General features: G+C 34.1%; 1 protein-coding gene across 1 annotated transcript in view; it reads right to left on the bottom strand.

Moving 5' to 3' along the window:
* The window catches only part of MALRD1 (MAM and LDL receptor class A domain containing 1), a 491,205-nt gene that overhangs the window by 141,425 nt on the left and 332,738 nt on the right, over nucleotides 1-17,042 (bottom strand). Inside the window, exon 30 of the mRNA XM_075997515.1 lies at nucleotides 14,147-14,308. Within this exon, the coding sequence (XP_075853630.1) occupies nucleotides 14,147-14,308 (162 nt within the window). The remainder of the gene's footprint in view (nucleotides 1-14,146; nucleotides 14,309-17,042) is intronic.

Genomic DNA, 17,042 nt, shown 5'->3' on the forward strand with positions numbered 1-17,042 from the left:
TGGTCACAAAAAAGTTTTCTAAGTTTCACATTTTATTCCAGGAATAGGACTTCTTTGTCTTCTTATTTGGAAAATAACAACACACATGACATGCACAGCCAAGAAATACCTAGACTCCATCTGTCCAATCTACTAAGAACTTTAGCTTATTCATTAAAAATGCTTTCTTTAAATCCATGCTATCTTTAATTAAATAAGAACATCTGGATTTCTCCTCATCCTGTTGCCTTTTACACACTTGAGCATTTCCAATGCATTTAGACTGCACTTTATCAGACAAACTTTAAAATATTACCCTGAATAAGAAAAATATGGTATAACCCAAGAGTTATAATAACTTTTCTTATATAGCTAAGGCTTAATTGAAAATATGGAACCTATTCATCCTCTATTGGATGTGAAGAAATAGCCTTGCACTTATCCCAAATAAGTAGTTAATTAACCAGTATGTTTGTATAAAACCTTTATATTTTATAGTTCAGCTCTTAAATGGTATAACATACATAATAAGAATTAATGGACTTCAATCTCCTAAGCAGATCCTGTTTAACTCAGACTTTAAATATTTCTTTATCCATGCTGTAGTACTAACCTGATGTTGAAAGTCAAATATTTAGAACAGTAGGAAAAGTACTAATTGGGTTCATTGACACAAATTTAACCAATTTGCGAAGTTAGAAACTGAATTCTGATTTAAAACCTTGTATTTCAGGAAATTTATTCCTCTAACTACATAAGTATTAATTCATTATAACTTTAATCCAGATATTTCTTTTGAATAATTTTAATGTAATATTTAATTTTAAAAGGCTAGCTTTAAGTTTGCGCAGCAGCCGAATTAAATCTAATCAAGGGCTCTGTCCACTGCCATGCCCGGCAGGCTCCTAAAGTGACTCAAGTGACAGCATCCTTAAAGTCCCAGTCACTTTTTCATGATTCCTCAGGCCAGATGCAGTATCTCAATTATGCTTATTAAGTACTTAAGTCAAACCACTTAATACTCATTAATAGTCTAACAACTTTGCAGGCACTTGAAAAAGTAGTACACACAAATGAAAATGATAACACTTTTATTATTTCGTTCTTAAGCAGCCACAATTTTTTCCTAACGGAATGTGTGTCTGGTGGGCACTAGACACATTCTCAAAACGTGAAATCAGACTGAACATCACTTCCTTCTTTTCCTAGTCCACATTTATTTTCATCAATACTTACTTTTATCGTAGCACCTATGAAAACCATCTTAGCAAAGATATGACATCATTAAAAGGGATGTTGTATAATGTAATGTTTGCATTTTAAGGCTCTATCATGATATACAATGTAAAAAAAAATTCAGTGGGAATGATAATCTACCATTTCATTGCAGCATGTTTATTTCAGTATAGGACAAACAATGTCATATAAGGCTCAACATCAAAGCTAGTAATTCCAATTATTAGTTAGGGGACTCTGGGCTGAGTGTTCAAAGTATAACCCACCTAGCATCTTCTAATTTTCAAATTCAGTTTTGGTCTTATAGAACCCGCAGTCTAACACAAAAGTCAGAAAGCTGATTCCTGGCTGAGGTATTAATGTGTGTCAATGTGAAATTATGTTCATTTTAAAGTTTAAGAATGCAAAAGTTTGCCTGGAAATGCAGAAAATATCATTGCAAATTTCATCTTTGGCAATTTTCAATTCTGAAACTCTAGCATATCTAAATTTGACTTTGTAAGGGGGACAGACTTGTTCTGGTGCCGTATGTTTATTTTGAGAATAATAAAGGTGAAAAGTTGCTTAGCTTCTTAAAATTAAAATAGAAATATATGAATTATCCAGAAACTATGTACTTTATCTCAAAGTCATAACACCTTACATGAAATTATACTTTTAGAAATAGACTCATTCTTTATCTAGCAAGCTCAGACTAGACCCACTTTCAAACATTTATAAACTCTTAGTAGCTTTATTGAAAATTACCTATTTATATCTAGCAAAATCCTTGCAGAAGGTCAATGTCCCACACCAAGTGCAGAATTTGTTAATGCAGATAATAAAGCTGAAAAGTATTAACTGCCACAAAATATTTAGAATTTAATGGTAAATCATTAAACCACTTCCCTTTATTCATTTTATATGTGACTCTGTGAAATGATCAATAACAGTCATAGTACAGATATTTATAGCAATTTTTTAAATTTGTTTGATTATGGACTGTTTTACAGCTTACTATTTTCCATTCTGAAAGATATTTAACTCTCATATATTAGAATGCATTCAATAACTTTTTAAAATCTATCATACCTTAATGAACTACTACTAAATGTATGCTGGAACAGGGAGTTCATTAAAATATGTCTGATTTTTACCTTTCCCCCCACTCTCTGATCCTAAATATTTTCTGTATGCTTTTAGTTTAATACTTCACTTTTGCTTATACAGGTTTTATGATTACAAGTCCTTAAGAGTCCTAGGGTACAGATTTTACATGCTGCATCTTAATTAACAAAAATCAAGTGCTGATAGAGGTTTTCAATTAATATTCAATTTTTACTTAAAAACTTTTTGAAGAAATACACACACTTTTGCAAATTGGGGCCACTTAATGTCAAATACAAATAGTGTAAATTCAGCATGATAAAGTGTACTTTCCTCAAATGACAATGGTTACTTGATATCAAAAATATGTTAGCCACATTCAGAATTCATTGCTATGCATTATGAAAATTCTTTTTCAGAGCAGAGAGTAAAGATTCTAATTTGTTTTTTAGGTGTGATTAGCTAAAATCTTGAGATTTTCAAAATGCTTCATTGAGTTATTGTACTATAAGATAATCAATTTGACTTTTTTTTTCCAAAAAGGACAGTTAATAATTTTAAAAGAAAGCTATATTTTTACAGCTCCAGTGCCCTGTGAAGAATCATACTTACTTGTAGTAGGGTCAAATCATAAAAGACAATTTCCCACTTCAAGTGATATGAATTCACTCCTTGCTTTAAATTGAAGGCAATTTTAGTCTTTTTCTTTTTTTTTTACTGTTCATAAAATAAAGGTGCCTAATGGTTTTTGACAATGCTATGCAATGTGCTTCTCTTTCGAAATAGCAAAAGCTCCCTTCATCATCAGACTTACTCAACCTGCCTCTACATCCTCTATAATTTCTGCCTGTCCCTCACTCTAAATAGAAGGGTATGTAATGACTACCAGTTGAAATGCCCTCAATCTCTTTTTGTGCTTTCCTTCCCTGTCCCCCTCCCCAGATTTCCAACGTGCTGGCTATTTGTGTCTGCAATCTTTAAAGGCTGTGGAATGTGTACACGTTCAGTGAGAGAACAAAAGTTTCCTCAAAGTTGTCAAAATGGAAACTATAGACACAGTGTCTCAGAACCTGAATGAAATTTTCTCAAAGCATGTGACAAAAATATCTGTGATTACATGATTTCTATTTGTATTTTGAAGACCTACACAATGACTAGAGTATGATTTTTCTTTATTTCCAATAGTTCATCTTTTAGACATTATTCTCTTTTGGGATGAATTATTACCTATTTAAATAAAAAACACTTTTCACCAGAATGTCTCATTTTAATGTTATATTATGAATTTTCCCTCTCAGTACACATTAATCTTATATAAAAATGAAGCTTCTGGTTGTGGCATGCCAACACAAGGTAGAATCATCTTATTTTGAAAGCTCCTAATATATTCGGCAGCAAGAATACCTCAATCACACAAAGATGATATATAAATGAAATTGGTTGGCACTCCCTATAAATCCAGGTAGAAATAAGAAATTTTTGAATCTCTTAATCCTCATACTTAGAGAACCCTGAAGAAACTCTTTATGGGTCATTTATTGGTCAGGATGCCTTTGGAAACATGCATTGTCTTAATTTCTGTAACTTGATTTTATTTGTTGAATTGAGATTACAAAGGAAACTCGTTTCATAGTCATGCATGAAGGAAAAACTAATAAAAGAAATTATAAACCCTTTTATGTAGGTAAATGATATGTGGTAACTACTTTAGAAGAGCTTTGACTTCATTTAGATTTCACATCCTTTTTACCTAAAGGAGCGTGGAAAGCAAATAAGAATAGAATACTTATTTTCATTGAAACTGAAAAAGGTATTATCAGGCTCCTCTAATGAATATGTAATGAACAGAGGCTGTAAGTAGGACTGTCCACTGGTTAAGTCCTCAGGCATTGAAGCTATGGGTTTTGACTGGAATCCCAACTCTACCTCCTATTAGGTGTGTGACCTTGGGCAACCTATTTAAATTCTCTAGGACTCAGAAGCAGTAAGAGATAATTATAGTAGGTACTTTCGCCTCATGGGGCTGTGGTAAAAATTAAATGACATACTACACATAAAGTCCTTAGAACACAGTTGCGAATTAGTGCTGCTCTCTTGGGAAATTTAGAGAATAGATATAAAGATGACTCTACCAGTGGAAATAAGACAATTAATTGCAAGTTATTGATTGAATAACTACTATGGAGAAGTAGAGAAGGCACTATGTCTCCCACTGGCACGTAGAGAGATGGACAAGATATGGCTAGGAAAATAGGAAGCAAACCCCAAAAGAATCTTACAATACAAGCTAACAATATGGACTGTTTAGAGAACAAGCTTTGAACCAGACTACCTGGGCTCAAAACCAAACTATGATACTGATAAGCTTTGTGACTTTGGGAACACCCCTAAATCCCCACTGTGTCTCATATTCATTCACCTACCAAGTGGGAATAAAATAATAATTTACGGCTCATTTGGGTTTTTGTGGGCACATGTTGCTAAATATTGGTATAGATCATAAATGCTGTGTAGTTTAATAAATGAAAGATGGCTTAAATCTGGGAGATGAAGAAAGACTTAATAAATGATGTATAATAATGAGGAATACAACTGAAAGATCATCTTTCAGTCCTTATGTAAGAAGAAGCCTCCAGGGAAACTCAAATACAACAAGAAAGACACAGACAAGGACGCCAGAGGAATTTTTACCTTTTGACACCTACAGCTATAGCAACCAGTAAACACAATCTTACTCCCAGCAAGAAAAGCATAAAACCTCATCCTAAAGGTCTATTTACCTCAGTCCCTTTTACCCAGCATATAGTGTCTGCTATTAACAAAAAATTAGAGGTCATACTAAAACAATGATACAACCAAATGTTGACATTTAAAATACCCAAAGCACATTTGAGGTAAAAGACCACAGAGTCCGTAGAAGAATAACATAAGAATTAAAATCAGAAATGCAATTTGGGGAAGAAAGCAGATAGCCCTTGATGACAAACTAAAAGGAAATGAAGAAACCTCTGATTACTTGGAGGACCCGGAGTCACCAATTAGGAATATTAACTTTGCATGGATGCGAAGAGTAGCCTGGTTTGGAAGAATATTTACATTCTAGATGAGTTGCCTTGGCATCCACAATAGCCCATAAGTGAGTCTGGATGACAGAAGTGGAAATATAAAGATAGGAAAACATATAATTAGTTGAGAATAAAGAGCTGACAGAATTTGAAATTGAGAGAGAATTAACAGTGTTAACAGTGATGATGACAATAAGGAAAATGCTAGGGTCCGAGAAGGAGATTGTTTCTGCAAGGAAATTAAGTTTAAGTGTGAACGTGTGACTTGAAGGTACTGACAGTTACCTGGCTGGCATTTGAAAGTATGGGACGTGAATGTGGAAATAGGACTAGCCACATGCAGGAATTAGCACATTTTGGGCAATGAGAAAATAAAATCCCCGAGCAAACAAGAAGTGTAGGAAAAGATGTAAAAAGGCCAAAGTCAAAATACTGGATAAGGCTCACATTTAGGTTTTAGAAGGAGGAATATAAAAAGCATCAGAGACAAATATAACATTAAGGGGGAAAAGGTGCAGAGTGATCAGTGGTGTCAAATGTATGTAACAGCAAGAATGAGGTCATTATGATTATAAAATCATTAACATCCTTAAAGAGAGCTAGAATATATCTATGAGGGCAGGAGCTATTTTTGTAAGTAATTATCTCTACAGTGCATAGATCAGTAACCAAGAGTGAGTGACAAATAATTATTTTTTGAAGAAATAATATTTTTGCAGAAGACAGATTGTAGGGCACCCAGGAAGTCGTGGGTAGTGAGGGAAAGGATATAAACAATGCATGGAGAAGGGTCATTTGACCTAGAAAAATAAAGAACAATCATTAAAAAAGAAACTAAGCTCAGTTTAGGTTTTTGTTTTGCTTTGTTTTGTTTTTTTGGTCAAGGAAGGTGAGAATTGTGATGCGTAAAGACAAAAAGGTATGATGCAGCGATAGAGTGGCAGTTTAAGGACAGTTAAAAAGGGAGTAAATTCAAGGAGGCAAGACCTTGAAAAAGTAGAAATGGATACAATCATTATTTTACGGTGAAATAAAGTCTGTAAATAAGTAGGCATTTAGTAAATTCTGTTTAGGGAAACTATGATGTCTGGGTACTTGTAAATTGATGAAATAATTAACCTAAAAAGTTTTCAGATTATTTATTCTGGCTTTAATCTTTCCCTAGAAGATTGTAAAAGGATCAACTCGTTCACCTGCTTTTCACTCAATATCATGTCTCATGTATGATACCTTTTGGCCTTAAGACAAACAAACAAACATTGTTTCTAAATATCTCTATTTTGGAAAATTTTAAGTTTATGCTAAAGTGGAAAGAACAGAATAATGAACCCTACACAAAGCCCAGCTTTAACGATTTTCAACTCAGTCTTTCTTCATCTATATTCCCACCCATATCCTTAATACCACTCGATTATTTGAAAACAAATCTGGATATCAAATTGGACCATCTTTAAATTCTTCAGTATATATTTCTATAAGGATAACTTTTTAATGAGTAGCATATTATACTTAAAAATTAACTATACTTCCTTATTATAATTAAATATTTGCCAATAGAAATATATTTATGTTAATACTTAAATATATAAGTATCTATATTCAAATATTTACTTAAATATGTATAAGTAAGTTTTTATGTCATGGTGCACATAAGAATGGTTATATTTGTAGAGCACACTGGGAAAAATGAAGAGGCTGAGAGACACTTCCAAATCGGTCTTTTATGGGTGCATATGATTGGTAGCTTTCTTCCTAAGTACATGTGAAGTTGGATGAGATGGGGTTTATAAGACTAGATAATAAACACAGCAACAGTTTTCTAAAGAGTAATGAGAAATCTGACTTTTGTCCATTTCGCTGAGTTATGTATGTCCTGCAGGGATAATTGTTCTCTTTTCACATCCTCAACTTTCTTTTTTCATGATATTGATTGTTTTAAGAAGTGTGGTGATTCTTGGTTATCCATTTATATTTATGCATGAAAGCTTTTGCTGCTCAGTATAGGACAAAATAAGGAATTTCCACAGCTGTTATACGTATAAACTGTTTTTGCTACAGACTTCTTTCATTGGGAGAATGAGCAACAAGTGCTGTCTGTGTAGGTCAGGCATGTAGAAAAGTAGACTTCCCTGCAGGGCAGGAGTTTTCTACTTTGACAACACATTACCATTCCACGAAGGATTTTTAGAAATCTTGATGTTCAAGCCACAACAAACGCCAATTAAATCAGAATCTTTGTGGGTGGATTCCAGCTATTAGTACTTTTTAACTCCCTAGATGATGCTAATAGTCAGCCAAGGTTGAAAACAACTCTATTGCACTGGGTAACCCTAAGTGTGACACTACCTCCTTTTCAGGCTGTAATTATCTTATGATTATCTTTTTACAGGCAGATGTTCAATTTTCTTTAGACAGCAGTTCCTTGATTTTATCCTGAGAGAAAAAGCGACTTCTGTGAGCAGCTGTGTTTGGAAGCAGTAGCCACTGCTGGGAGATACGAGCAATGGGTTGGAGTTCCCAAATCTCCCAGGTGTTCCGAATGAGTTACCCTGAAAAATTCTTCACAACCTTCCATAATATTTGTATCATTCTTCCAGAGCTGCCATAACAAAAGACCAGGGACTGAGTGGCTTAAATAATAGAATTTATTTTCTCACAATACTGGAGGCTAAAAGTCCAAGATCAAGCTACGGGCAGGACTGCTTTCTATGGAAGTCTCTCTCCTTGGCTTGCAGAGGGTGACTGCTCTCTGTGTCCCACATGGCCTTTCCTTTGTACATGCACATCCCTGGTGTCTCTTCCTCTTTTTAGGAGGGCAACGGTCCTACTGAATTAGAATCCAACACTTAGGATCTCATTTAAACTTAATTACCTATTTTCATATCCTATCTCCAAATAAAATCACATTAGGATTAAGACTTCAACATATGAATTTTGGAAGTGGGAGGGCAACACATTCAGTTCATACCAGTATTTTTTACTTTGATCTTCTAATATCTGTGTAGCTTCTTTGGGAAGCTGTAGGGAACCATGTTTCTTTAGGCTAGGATTTCTGATGTTCTTCCTCCATTCATTCTGATCCCATTTTCTTCTTCTTCTTCCTCTTTCTCTTTATGTTTTTCTTCTTGGAATCCCTCAAAATTTGAAACTTGGAAAGATATTACAATGTAGTTGTTCTTTCTGTGTATGAGTGTGTGACTGTGTGTGTACATGTGTGTGCATATGTGTTTATGTGTATGTCTCTGTGTCTATATATGCGTAAGTGTGTGTGTATGTTTATGTGTATGTGTATATGTGAATGTTTGTGAATAAGATTAGAGAGAGTACAAGAATAATGGTCTGGCAAACATATGAGGGAGGGCTGGCTTTTATAAATAAAAACCCACATTCCTGTCCTAGCCCAGGCATCCTCAGACTATGGCCCATGGGCCACATGCAGGTGTTTTTGCCTATTTGTTTTTTTTTTTACTTCAAAGTAAGATATGTGCAGCGTGCATAGGAATTTGTTCATAGTTTTTTTTTTAAACTATAGTCCGGCCCTCCCAACAGTCTGAGGGACAGTGAACTGGCCCCCTGTTTAAAAAGTTTGAGGACCCCTGTCTAGCCCAACCTTCCCAAGCAAATGAACACAGGAGTCTCCCTCTACGCCAAAGTCTGGAATGAAATCAAGGTTCAGTGGCCCTGAAAATGGAGGTTAAAGGGATCCAGGCAGAGCTGTATACAAGGAAGGAACATGCTATAGTGATGTCCTGGAAAAGGGCTTGGATTAGGATCTGTACACCAGGGTTTTAGCTCGGGCTTTGTTACTCATATGGGCTTAGAGATACTATTTAGTGCCTGTGTTCCTTATCTAATGCAGGGATTAATACCTGTCCTGTCTGTCCAACAGGAAATACAGTTATCATTTGCCTAACCTACAGAACACTATCAACCAAGTATCAAGTTAAATTGTATTTATTGAACATTGCCATTATATACATGAAAGCATTAGTAATACTAAGATTATTTGGGAGTATTTTTTGACTTTGGGTGGTGAATATAGAATTGCACAATAGTAAGCATATGTACTATATAAGTGAGCATATCCCATTTTTTTAGTTACTTAGTAAATATCTAGTTAATTCATATTCTCAGTTCCTAATACAATGTGTGATATTTAGTAGTCACTCGGGAAATTAAGTAATCCAAAGTATTTTGCTATTAATAAATGCAGTAGGGGATAGTTCCAAGTAATATGTGATTTACAAAAGTATTTATCAAGTGCAATTCAATCTTATTTGAAATGATAGAGGGAATATAAAAATAGCAAAAGATGTGACTCTTGCCCTACCGGAGTTTACAGTGTAATTGTGGAGATGGTCAATTATACCATTCAAAGAAAATAAAGTCATTAAGGAAGGGAAAAAAAAGAGACAGTAGCATAGTGTGTTATGCTTTCATTAATTCATGTTACACAAATGTCACTCTTGCCATTAAATCTCATGTATATTAAGTCTAAACACATTCAAGTGTAGACCAGAGAGTGGATTGATATTTGTAGATTCTCTCTCCAACTTCAGCAACGTTTCCAAAAAGGTTCATAAATAGGCCTGTGCTGGGCATTGAAAATGCCCTTCTTACATATCTAATTCTTCATCTTGGTAACAATAAGTGAAAAACTCCATAAATACAGCTTTAATTAACAGAAATGCTGTGATACTTAGAAATAGACCGTAGGTTCTTGAATCTGTTGGCCTTCTCATAAAGAATTTTGTTTTTCCCAGAGGGTAAAAATTAATTAATGTCTTTACAATTTATTTAGCAGTCCATTGTCTCAGAGATGCCTAAACAAGTTCACTGCCCTGTATTAGTGTATCAGTGATTATATAATCAGGGTGCTTTGAAGAAAGTACTCTGTAAAATGCACTGTCTCAAGAACTGATTAACAGGGAGGATAATAAAATAATTTTTCAGTGATTTCTTTATCTGTAGACATTACTTATGTATAATACTACATAAATACCCAGATTCAAAGCTTTTCATGTGGTCTTTAACAAACTTACACAAGCTATGAAAGTGTAAAAAAGAAAATAAATACTCCCATTAATAGTCCTTAATTATTCCATTAAAAGATATCAATTGATCACTCATGTTTTTCTTTTCGAACAGTGAATGTAACCTTTCTCATATCTATTGACCATACTTTTATCTTTTCCTCAACTGAGCCTATAATACCTTTTGTACCATTAGTAATATTATACTAGCAGAGATACTCTATAGTTTTCAAATACTGTCTTAGGATGAGGGAAGATTTCTGTAGATGATTTCTAAAGAACTCACAGGCATTTTTATCTACATGTTATTATCTGGATCTTAGAAGAATAAATGAAAATCGGCTTATTTCCCATAATTTCTCAAGGAAAAGAAAAATGCGCTTATCCTCAGGATTGATCGCAAAACTAAAAAAAAAAGTTCCATCTAAATGTAAATTCTCTGTTGTTATACTTATTGTAATGAAAGCATTAGAGAATAAAGAGTTTACCTTTAGATAATTTTATAAATTCTGATATATCCACAAAGTGGAAGACTTTTTGCTGTAACTAAAACCACGCTGTTAAAGATATTTCACTTCATATAAATTTATTTAACTATATATTTTAAATCACTAAACCAAGTAGAAACCTATTTTTACTTGAAAATATGTACAGTAAGAAAGAACATGGCAGGATACATAAACACACAGCTTACTGATGGCTATATCATTGTACTGAGATTACCAGGAAATATTTTTCCTGTTTACTTATATTCCAAAAAAGTTTTAAAGATATATTACTTAGTATTATAAAGTTGATAGAAAGAAATATTGAAGAAAAATAAATATTAAGAAGAGAAAAGCAATAGTTCATAATTTTCAAATGGGAAACCTTAAAAATATCCACCACATTTTCCACAAACACATAAATGTGCTGCCATCATGTAAGTTAGATTTTCTTTTGAGGTGTAACTCCTGTTATTTAATTATTTTCTTTTTAATTTTGAATTTATTCCCCCTCTCCTCTACTGCAACTCTATCACCCATCCAAGTAATCCATGTTCATAAACAAGTGTGTATCCCTTCCTCTATGCTCACAGTGATATCTACGTACAGATTTACATGTATGCACAAATAAGGAGGGCTAGTTATTGTTTGCATTAACAAAACTGTGTCATACTATATTATCATTTTGTATATTGCTTTACTCCTTCAGCATTATCTGTTGGAAATTGCTCCAAATCAACTGTATATGACTAAACTCTCTTGTTCTAGCAGCTGCATGAAATTGCATGTTGTGGATTTAACCGGTTACCCTGGCCTCCAGGCTGTTCCTCTAGGTTCTCAATAAGGATAATTTCTAAGATATTTTGGCTTATAATGACCAGGGAGAGAAGGGCTTCTGGCATCTACCTGGTAGGGGCCAGGGATGCTGCTAAACACCTTACAGTGAACAGGTCAGCCCCCTAATAGTTAATTCGACTGCCCCAATGTCACCAGCACCCAGGTTGAGACAGCCACCAGGCACAGGCTGGTCTTCCTCTGGCTGGAACAGTTTTTCCTTAGGTTTGCTCGTGGCTCATTCCCTCACTTCCTTCTTTAAGCTTTTTCTTTAAAATGGCATTTTTCTCAGCAGGGTCTATTTTGACCAACCTATTCATCCTCCCCGACTCCAAGGCACATACCCATCCGTTGACTGTCCCACTCCTACTTACTTTTTGTTTTTTTCTCTTTTTCCCCTCAACTTCTAATAAGCCACCTAATTTATTTTTATTTATTATGTTTATCCATTATCTTTTCCCTTCTTCTAGAAGGCAAGTACCACTGTGGCAGAGATGTTTGCCTGTTTTATTCACTGATGTGTCCACAGGTCCCCAACAGGCGCCTGCCATTAGATAGATAAGTAAATCAACACAAGAACACATACATGATCATGGGATGGGCATTCACTTATTTCCCATGTTTTTGATGAAAAACAATGCTGAAGTGAATATCCTTATAAAAGTCATCATGTGTTGTTGGTCCTTCTATGTCTATGAGGCCAGGATGCTTTCTAAATAGGTTTAGAAATTGGCTTCTGGATTTTGAAAGTTAGATCTTGCCTCTAAATTGCACATGATTTACTCTCTGTTTTCTTGCAAGAGTTTCATTGTTTTAATTTATTCCATTTAAATCTTTATCTGGACTATATTTCTACATTTGATGTAAAGCCGAGGCTTAATTTTATATCCTTCCAGGTGGATAATCAGATATGATAGCACCATATTGGATAATAAATCTTTTTTCCCACTGAATTAAAATATTTACTTTTGTTATATACTAAATCCTACTAGTTACTTCTGTTTCTTGATTTTTTTTATCATTTTTAAACTATAAGCTAGCATAAACTAATTTTATGTTTTTTGAACGAAACAAAAACTTGTGAAAGAAAAAGGAAATACAACTTGGCAAGTCAAAAGGACAAAAATTTTCAATCTGAAGATAAATTAGGGAGAAACTTTAAAAAAAGAATGGGCATCCATACAACAATTGAATACCATGATACATTCAATCTGCCTGAATTATATAAATAATAAAATGAACGTCCTCTTTTCACTAGTCATATAATGGCTAAGCCAATATTGTTTACTTTTCTCCTTTGAAAAGTTATTTTAATTCCATACAATCTTGTACCTTTTATTGTATATATGCTTCAATTGTTATGAATAATAATGTGTTATTCAGGATTCTCCTGAGAAACAGAACCAATAGGATGTGTCTACATATTCAAGGAAATTTATTATAAGGAACTGGCTCATGTGGAGGCTAGCAAGTTCAAAATCTACAGGGTGGGCTGCAGGCTGGAGACCTAGGAAAGCTCATGGTGCAGATGAAGTCTAACCCCACCCAAGTACTAACCAGGTCCAACCCTGCTTAGCTTCCCAGATCAGCTGAGATCAGGTGCATTCAGGATGACCAAGGACATTCTGTTGGATAATTCCTTCTTGCTGAGGAAGCTGCTGCTTTTTGTTTTATTCAGGCTTTCAACTGATTAGATGAGGCCACATTATGGAGGACAATCTGCTTTACTCAAACTTCATCAATTTAAATGTCAATTCATAAGAAAAGTTTTTTTTTTTAATTCCACTTTTATTCCTAAGAAATGTTAGATTTCTAAGAAAAGAAAAGTGCTCAATGTGCAGGACTTCTGGGTAAAAGCAAGTAAGATTACAAGCTCACTTCTACTTTGAATCTATTAGCTGTAACACCTTTAAAGACTGCATTAATCTCAAATCACAGGACAGGGACCAAAATTTAGGATTTTGTTGATGCACACTCATTCCTTCACCACTTACCTTTTATATCTTGGTCCCTGCACTTTAGACTTCCAGGAATGAAATGGGTGGTCTGCAGAATGGCCATTGTCACTGCAGGAAAGCTCTTATAATTGCCAGTTGTATACCTTTGCTTATTGCATTTATTAATCTGAATGGCGCCCAGCTACCCCTATTCCAACTGTTGATTTTAATGACACCTTTTGGTAGACTGAATAAAATCTGTGGGGCTCTTAAAACACATGTCACGTGCTTCCTTGTTGTAGCAATGTCAGCTCTATGACTATTTAGCAATTCAGGGGTTATGATAGAAGGGATTATCCCCCCATTTCATAAATCCTATGAGCTCTACCCTTACGTGGATATAAGGAATGCATGTTCACACTCACAAAAATAGTTACAGCAGGCTTCTAGCTGAGTGTATTTCTTGGTCTGGATATTGCTACCAGATTTACCTGGTGTGTGATCAGAGTCTGAAATCAATGATTCAGCAGGAATTCTGGTGCCAATGGTCCAGTCCCAGTCACCCTCAGAGTCTTGAATAAGACTGCAGTCTGTAGTCCAGTTTCCCAAACTTGTTTCAAAATTGCAGCTTCCTGGAATGCTTGTATATTGTCCTAGGGAAATAAAATATTAATAGTTACTGGAAAATTCTAGAAATGTATATTACACTTGATATTATATTGCATTTGGGATGATTTAAAATAGTATTTGTATATTCTAATTCTTTATAAATAAATTTACAGCATCTAGACATTTGTACCCATGGTAATATAAGTTATACACTGTAATTTTTTTTTCTAACCAAAGGATCTAGAAGTAGTGTATCAATATTGTCATTTATCCATTACGAGTTATATGGATTGACTAACAATATTTATAGATGACATATAAAATTGTGTCTACACATGAACAATGAACATAGCATTATGATAATATGGATAATTCCAGTGAAATAAAAAACAGCTTCAGTTGTCTGGATGTTTAATTCTGTCTCTCCACTCACTCTGAAGTTTGAACAGCATAGCCCATGAGAGAGGTAAAGTTGTTTACTAAAGAAAAGGCACCTTTGAGAGAAGTAGTAAACTGTATAGGACATACACCCTCTCAGCATACCATATCAATCATTGGAGTATAACATTTCAGAGCTAGTCACTAAATAATGAAATAAATTCTCCTCTAAAATTATTGACTGATCACTCATTAAAAATTAAACTATTCACAATGAGAAAAACTAGCAGATAATAATTGAGTGTCTACTTCTAGTCATCCGTGAAAAGTGCCATCACTATACCCTGATATCTAGGCTTTCATTTTTCTTTCATTATTTTTTTTTTGCACAGCAGTTATTATTTTTGAGCACTCACTGTAAAATCTGACTCTGTTATACAGACAGAATGAATTATTGGGTGATTTAATCAGTAGAAATCAAAGATCATCATTGACTTGTTCTTCCTTTTTAGAAAGATGAAATTTGTGTTATTTTTAAAATTTCTTCTCTTTCATAACTATTTTTTAACATAAAACTAATGTTATCAACTAGAAACTTAATCAGAAAAAAAATCTGTTAAAATGGGTGTCAAATATATAGCAAGCAGAGCTTTAATATCTTTATACAACATTTTCTGGATCCCCAGGAATATAATAAAATATAATATAACATAATAAAATATCAGCATTTCACTTCTCAAGCTTTATTGCATCTTATCCTTAAAAAATAGAATCATTTTTAATCATGTATATTCCTTTCATTCATTCTCCATGACTATAAAATCTATTAAATTGCGTATGCTTTTTTATGGGCTCTTGTATTCATTTTTATGCTTGTCATGCCAGTATTATATGATAGAGAATAGTTTGTATTATGTTATATGATATAAATAAAATAAGAAATTCATTTCTCCCAGTATTTAGCCAACACATCTATAAACACTCAGAATCTTCCAATGTACATACAATAAAGCCATTCTGTGTTCTTTAGAATGATGCCATGTATAGATTCTATTATATCTGTATGCAATTTACATCATGACATATTAATATAAGCCATACAGTAGTTATTCCACATCCTTTTCCATTCTCTGTGACCACCTCTGTGCCTCCTGTCCCACCCTACTTACCATGTGATTTTCCCTTTTACTCTAAAGATATCTGCACAATCAGGATAAATTCTCTCATATTTCATCCTCTCCACCTCAAAATATGTCACTTTTCCTTTTTTCCTTTCTAAGAATAATCCTTGTTTATGATCTCAGCTCCTTATCAAAACACTACTATTAGTATTCTACAGCATCATTCCCTTCAAAGTGACATAAATTTTCCGTGTCCTTCAATCTTACATTTTCTTTCTAACTTGCAGATACAGCCAGACTACCCCTCTCCTCTTGATTTCTAAAATTATAATTACTTGCTAAATTTGTCACTCTATTATACCCTCACTCATCCTTTCCCATGGCCTTTCACACTTTCAGGTAGATGGCCTACAAATCAACGACCATGATGAAATGCAGACAAATACGTTCCAACATTCCTGAGTATTCCACTTGGAATATGCAACCATGTCTCCTCAAAACCAACAAGACTAAAACAAACCCATTATGCACCTTTCCAAATGGGTGTGGCTTAAGTTCATAGCATAAATCTTCTCTCTCTTTTTAGAGACTCAAACCTTCAGAGTTTTATTTGATTCTACAGTTTTCATTTCATATCCTGTCACCAATACCTATAAGTTCTTCCTTTGAGAACTTGTTTAATTAATTCTCTTCCTTGCAGTTCTATAACCCTCACACTGGTTCAAGCCCCTGGTTTATTTTAAGAGTTTCTCTGTCTTTAGTGTAGCCTTCATCCTATCAACCTTACAAACCCAAACCACATTAATCATCTTTAAGACTGCTCTTGTGTTACTTTCTCTTGCTTAAAATATTCATTTTTTTTACATTGTTTGAAAATACTCCAAAATCTCTAGCCTTGAATGCAATGAACTTTACTTTTGTGCAAAGTATTTTTATGATGAAATCTGTCTCATCTTCAAAACTTCTACTCCAAACAAATTTTTCAGAAAATTATCTCCTAAATATAAACTGACTTTTACAATGTTACATTTAGAACTACTTCTCTCTCTCTCTTTCTAAAAAGCTTTCTCTAGCAGTTGGTTACTCTTTTGTCAGCCATCCCTTCTTTCTCTTGTCAGGGAAGTTTGGCAATTTTATCTGAGCATTCACCTTCTTTCACTCAGATATGGCTTTCCAGGGGGGAAACAGCCCCCTCCTCTATTCAAGAGGTGGCTCATGGTTTCTTCTAACAAACTGTGATGTGATGGTCTCTTTTTCCTGGTTAGTTTGAACATGCTCT

The sequence above is a fragment of the Microcebus murinus genome, chromosome 25 (assembly GCF_040939455.1).
Source record: "Microcebus murinus isolate Inina chromosome 25, M.murinus_Inina_mat1.0, whole genome shotgun sequence".
Classification (NCBI taxonomy): Eukaryota; Metazoa; Chordata; class Mammalia; order Primates; family Cheirogaleidae; genus Microcebus; species Microcebus murinus.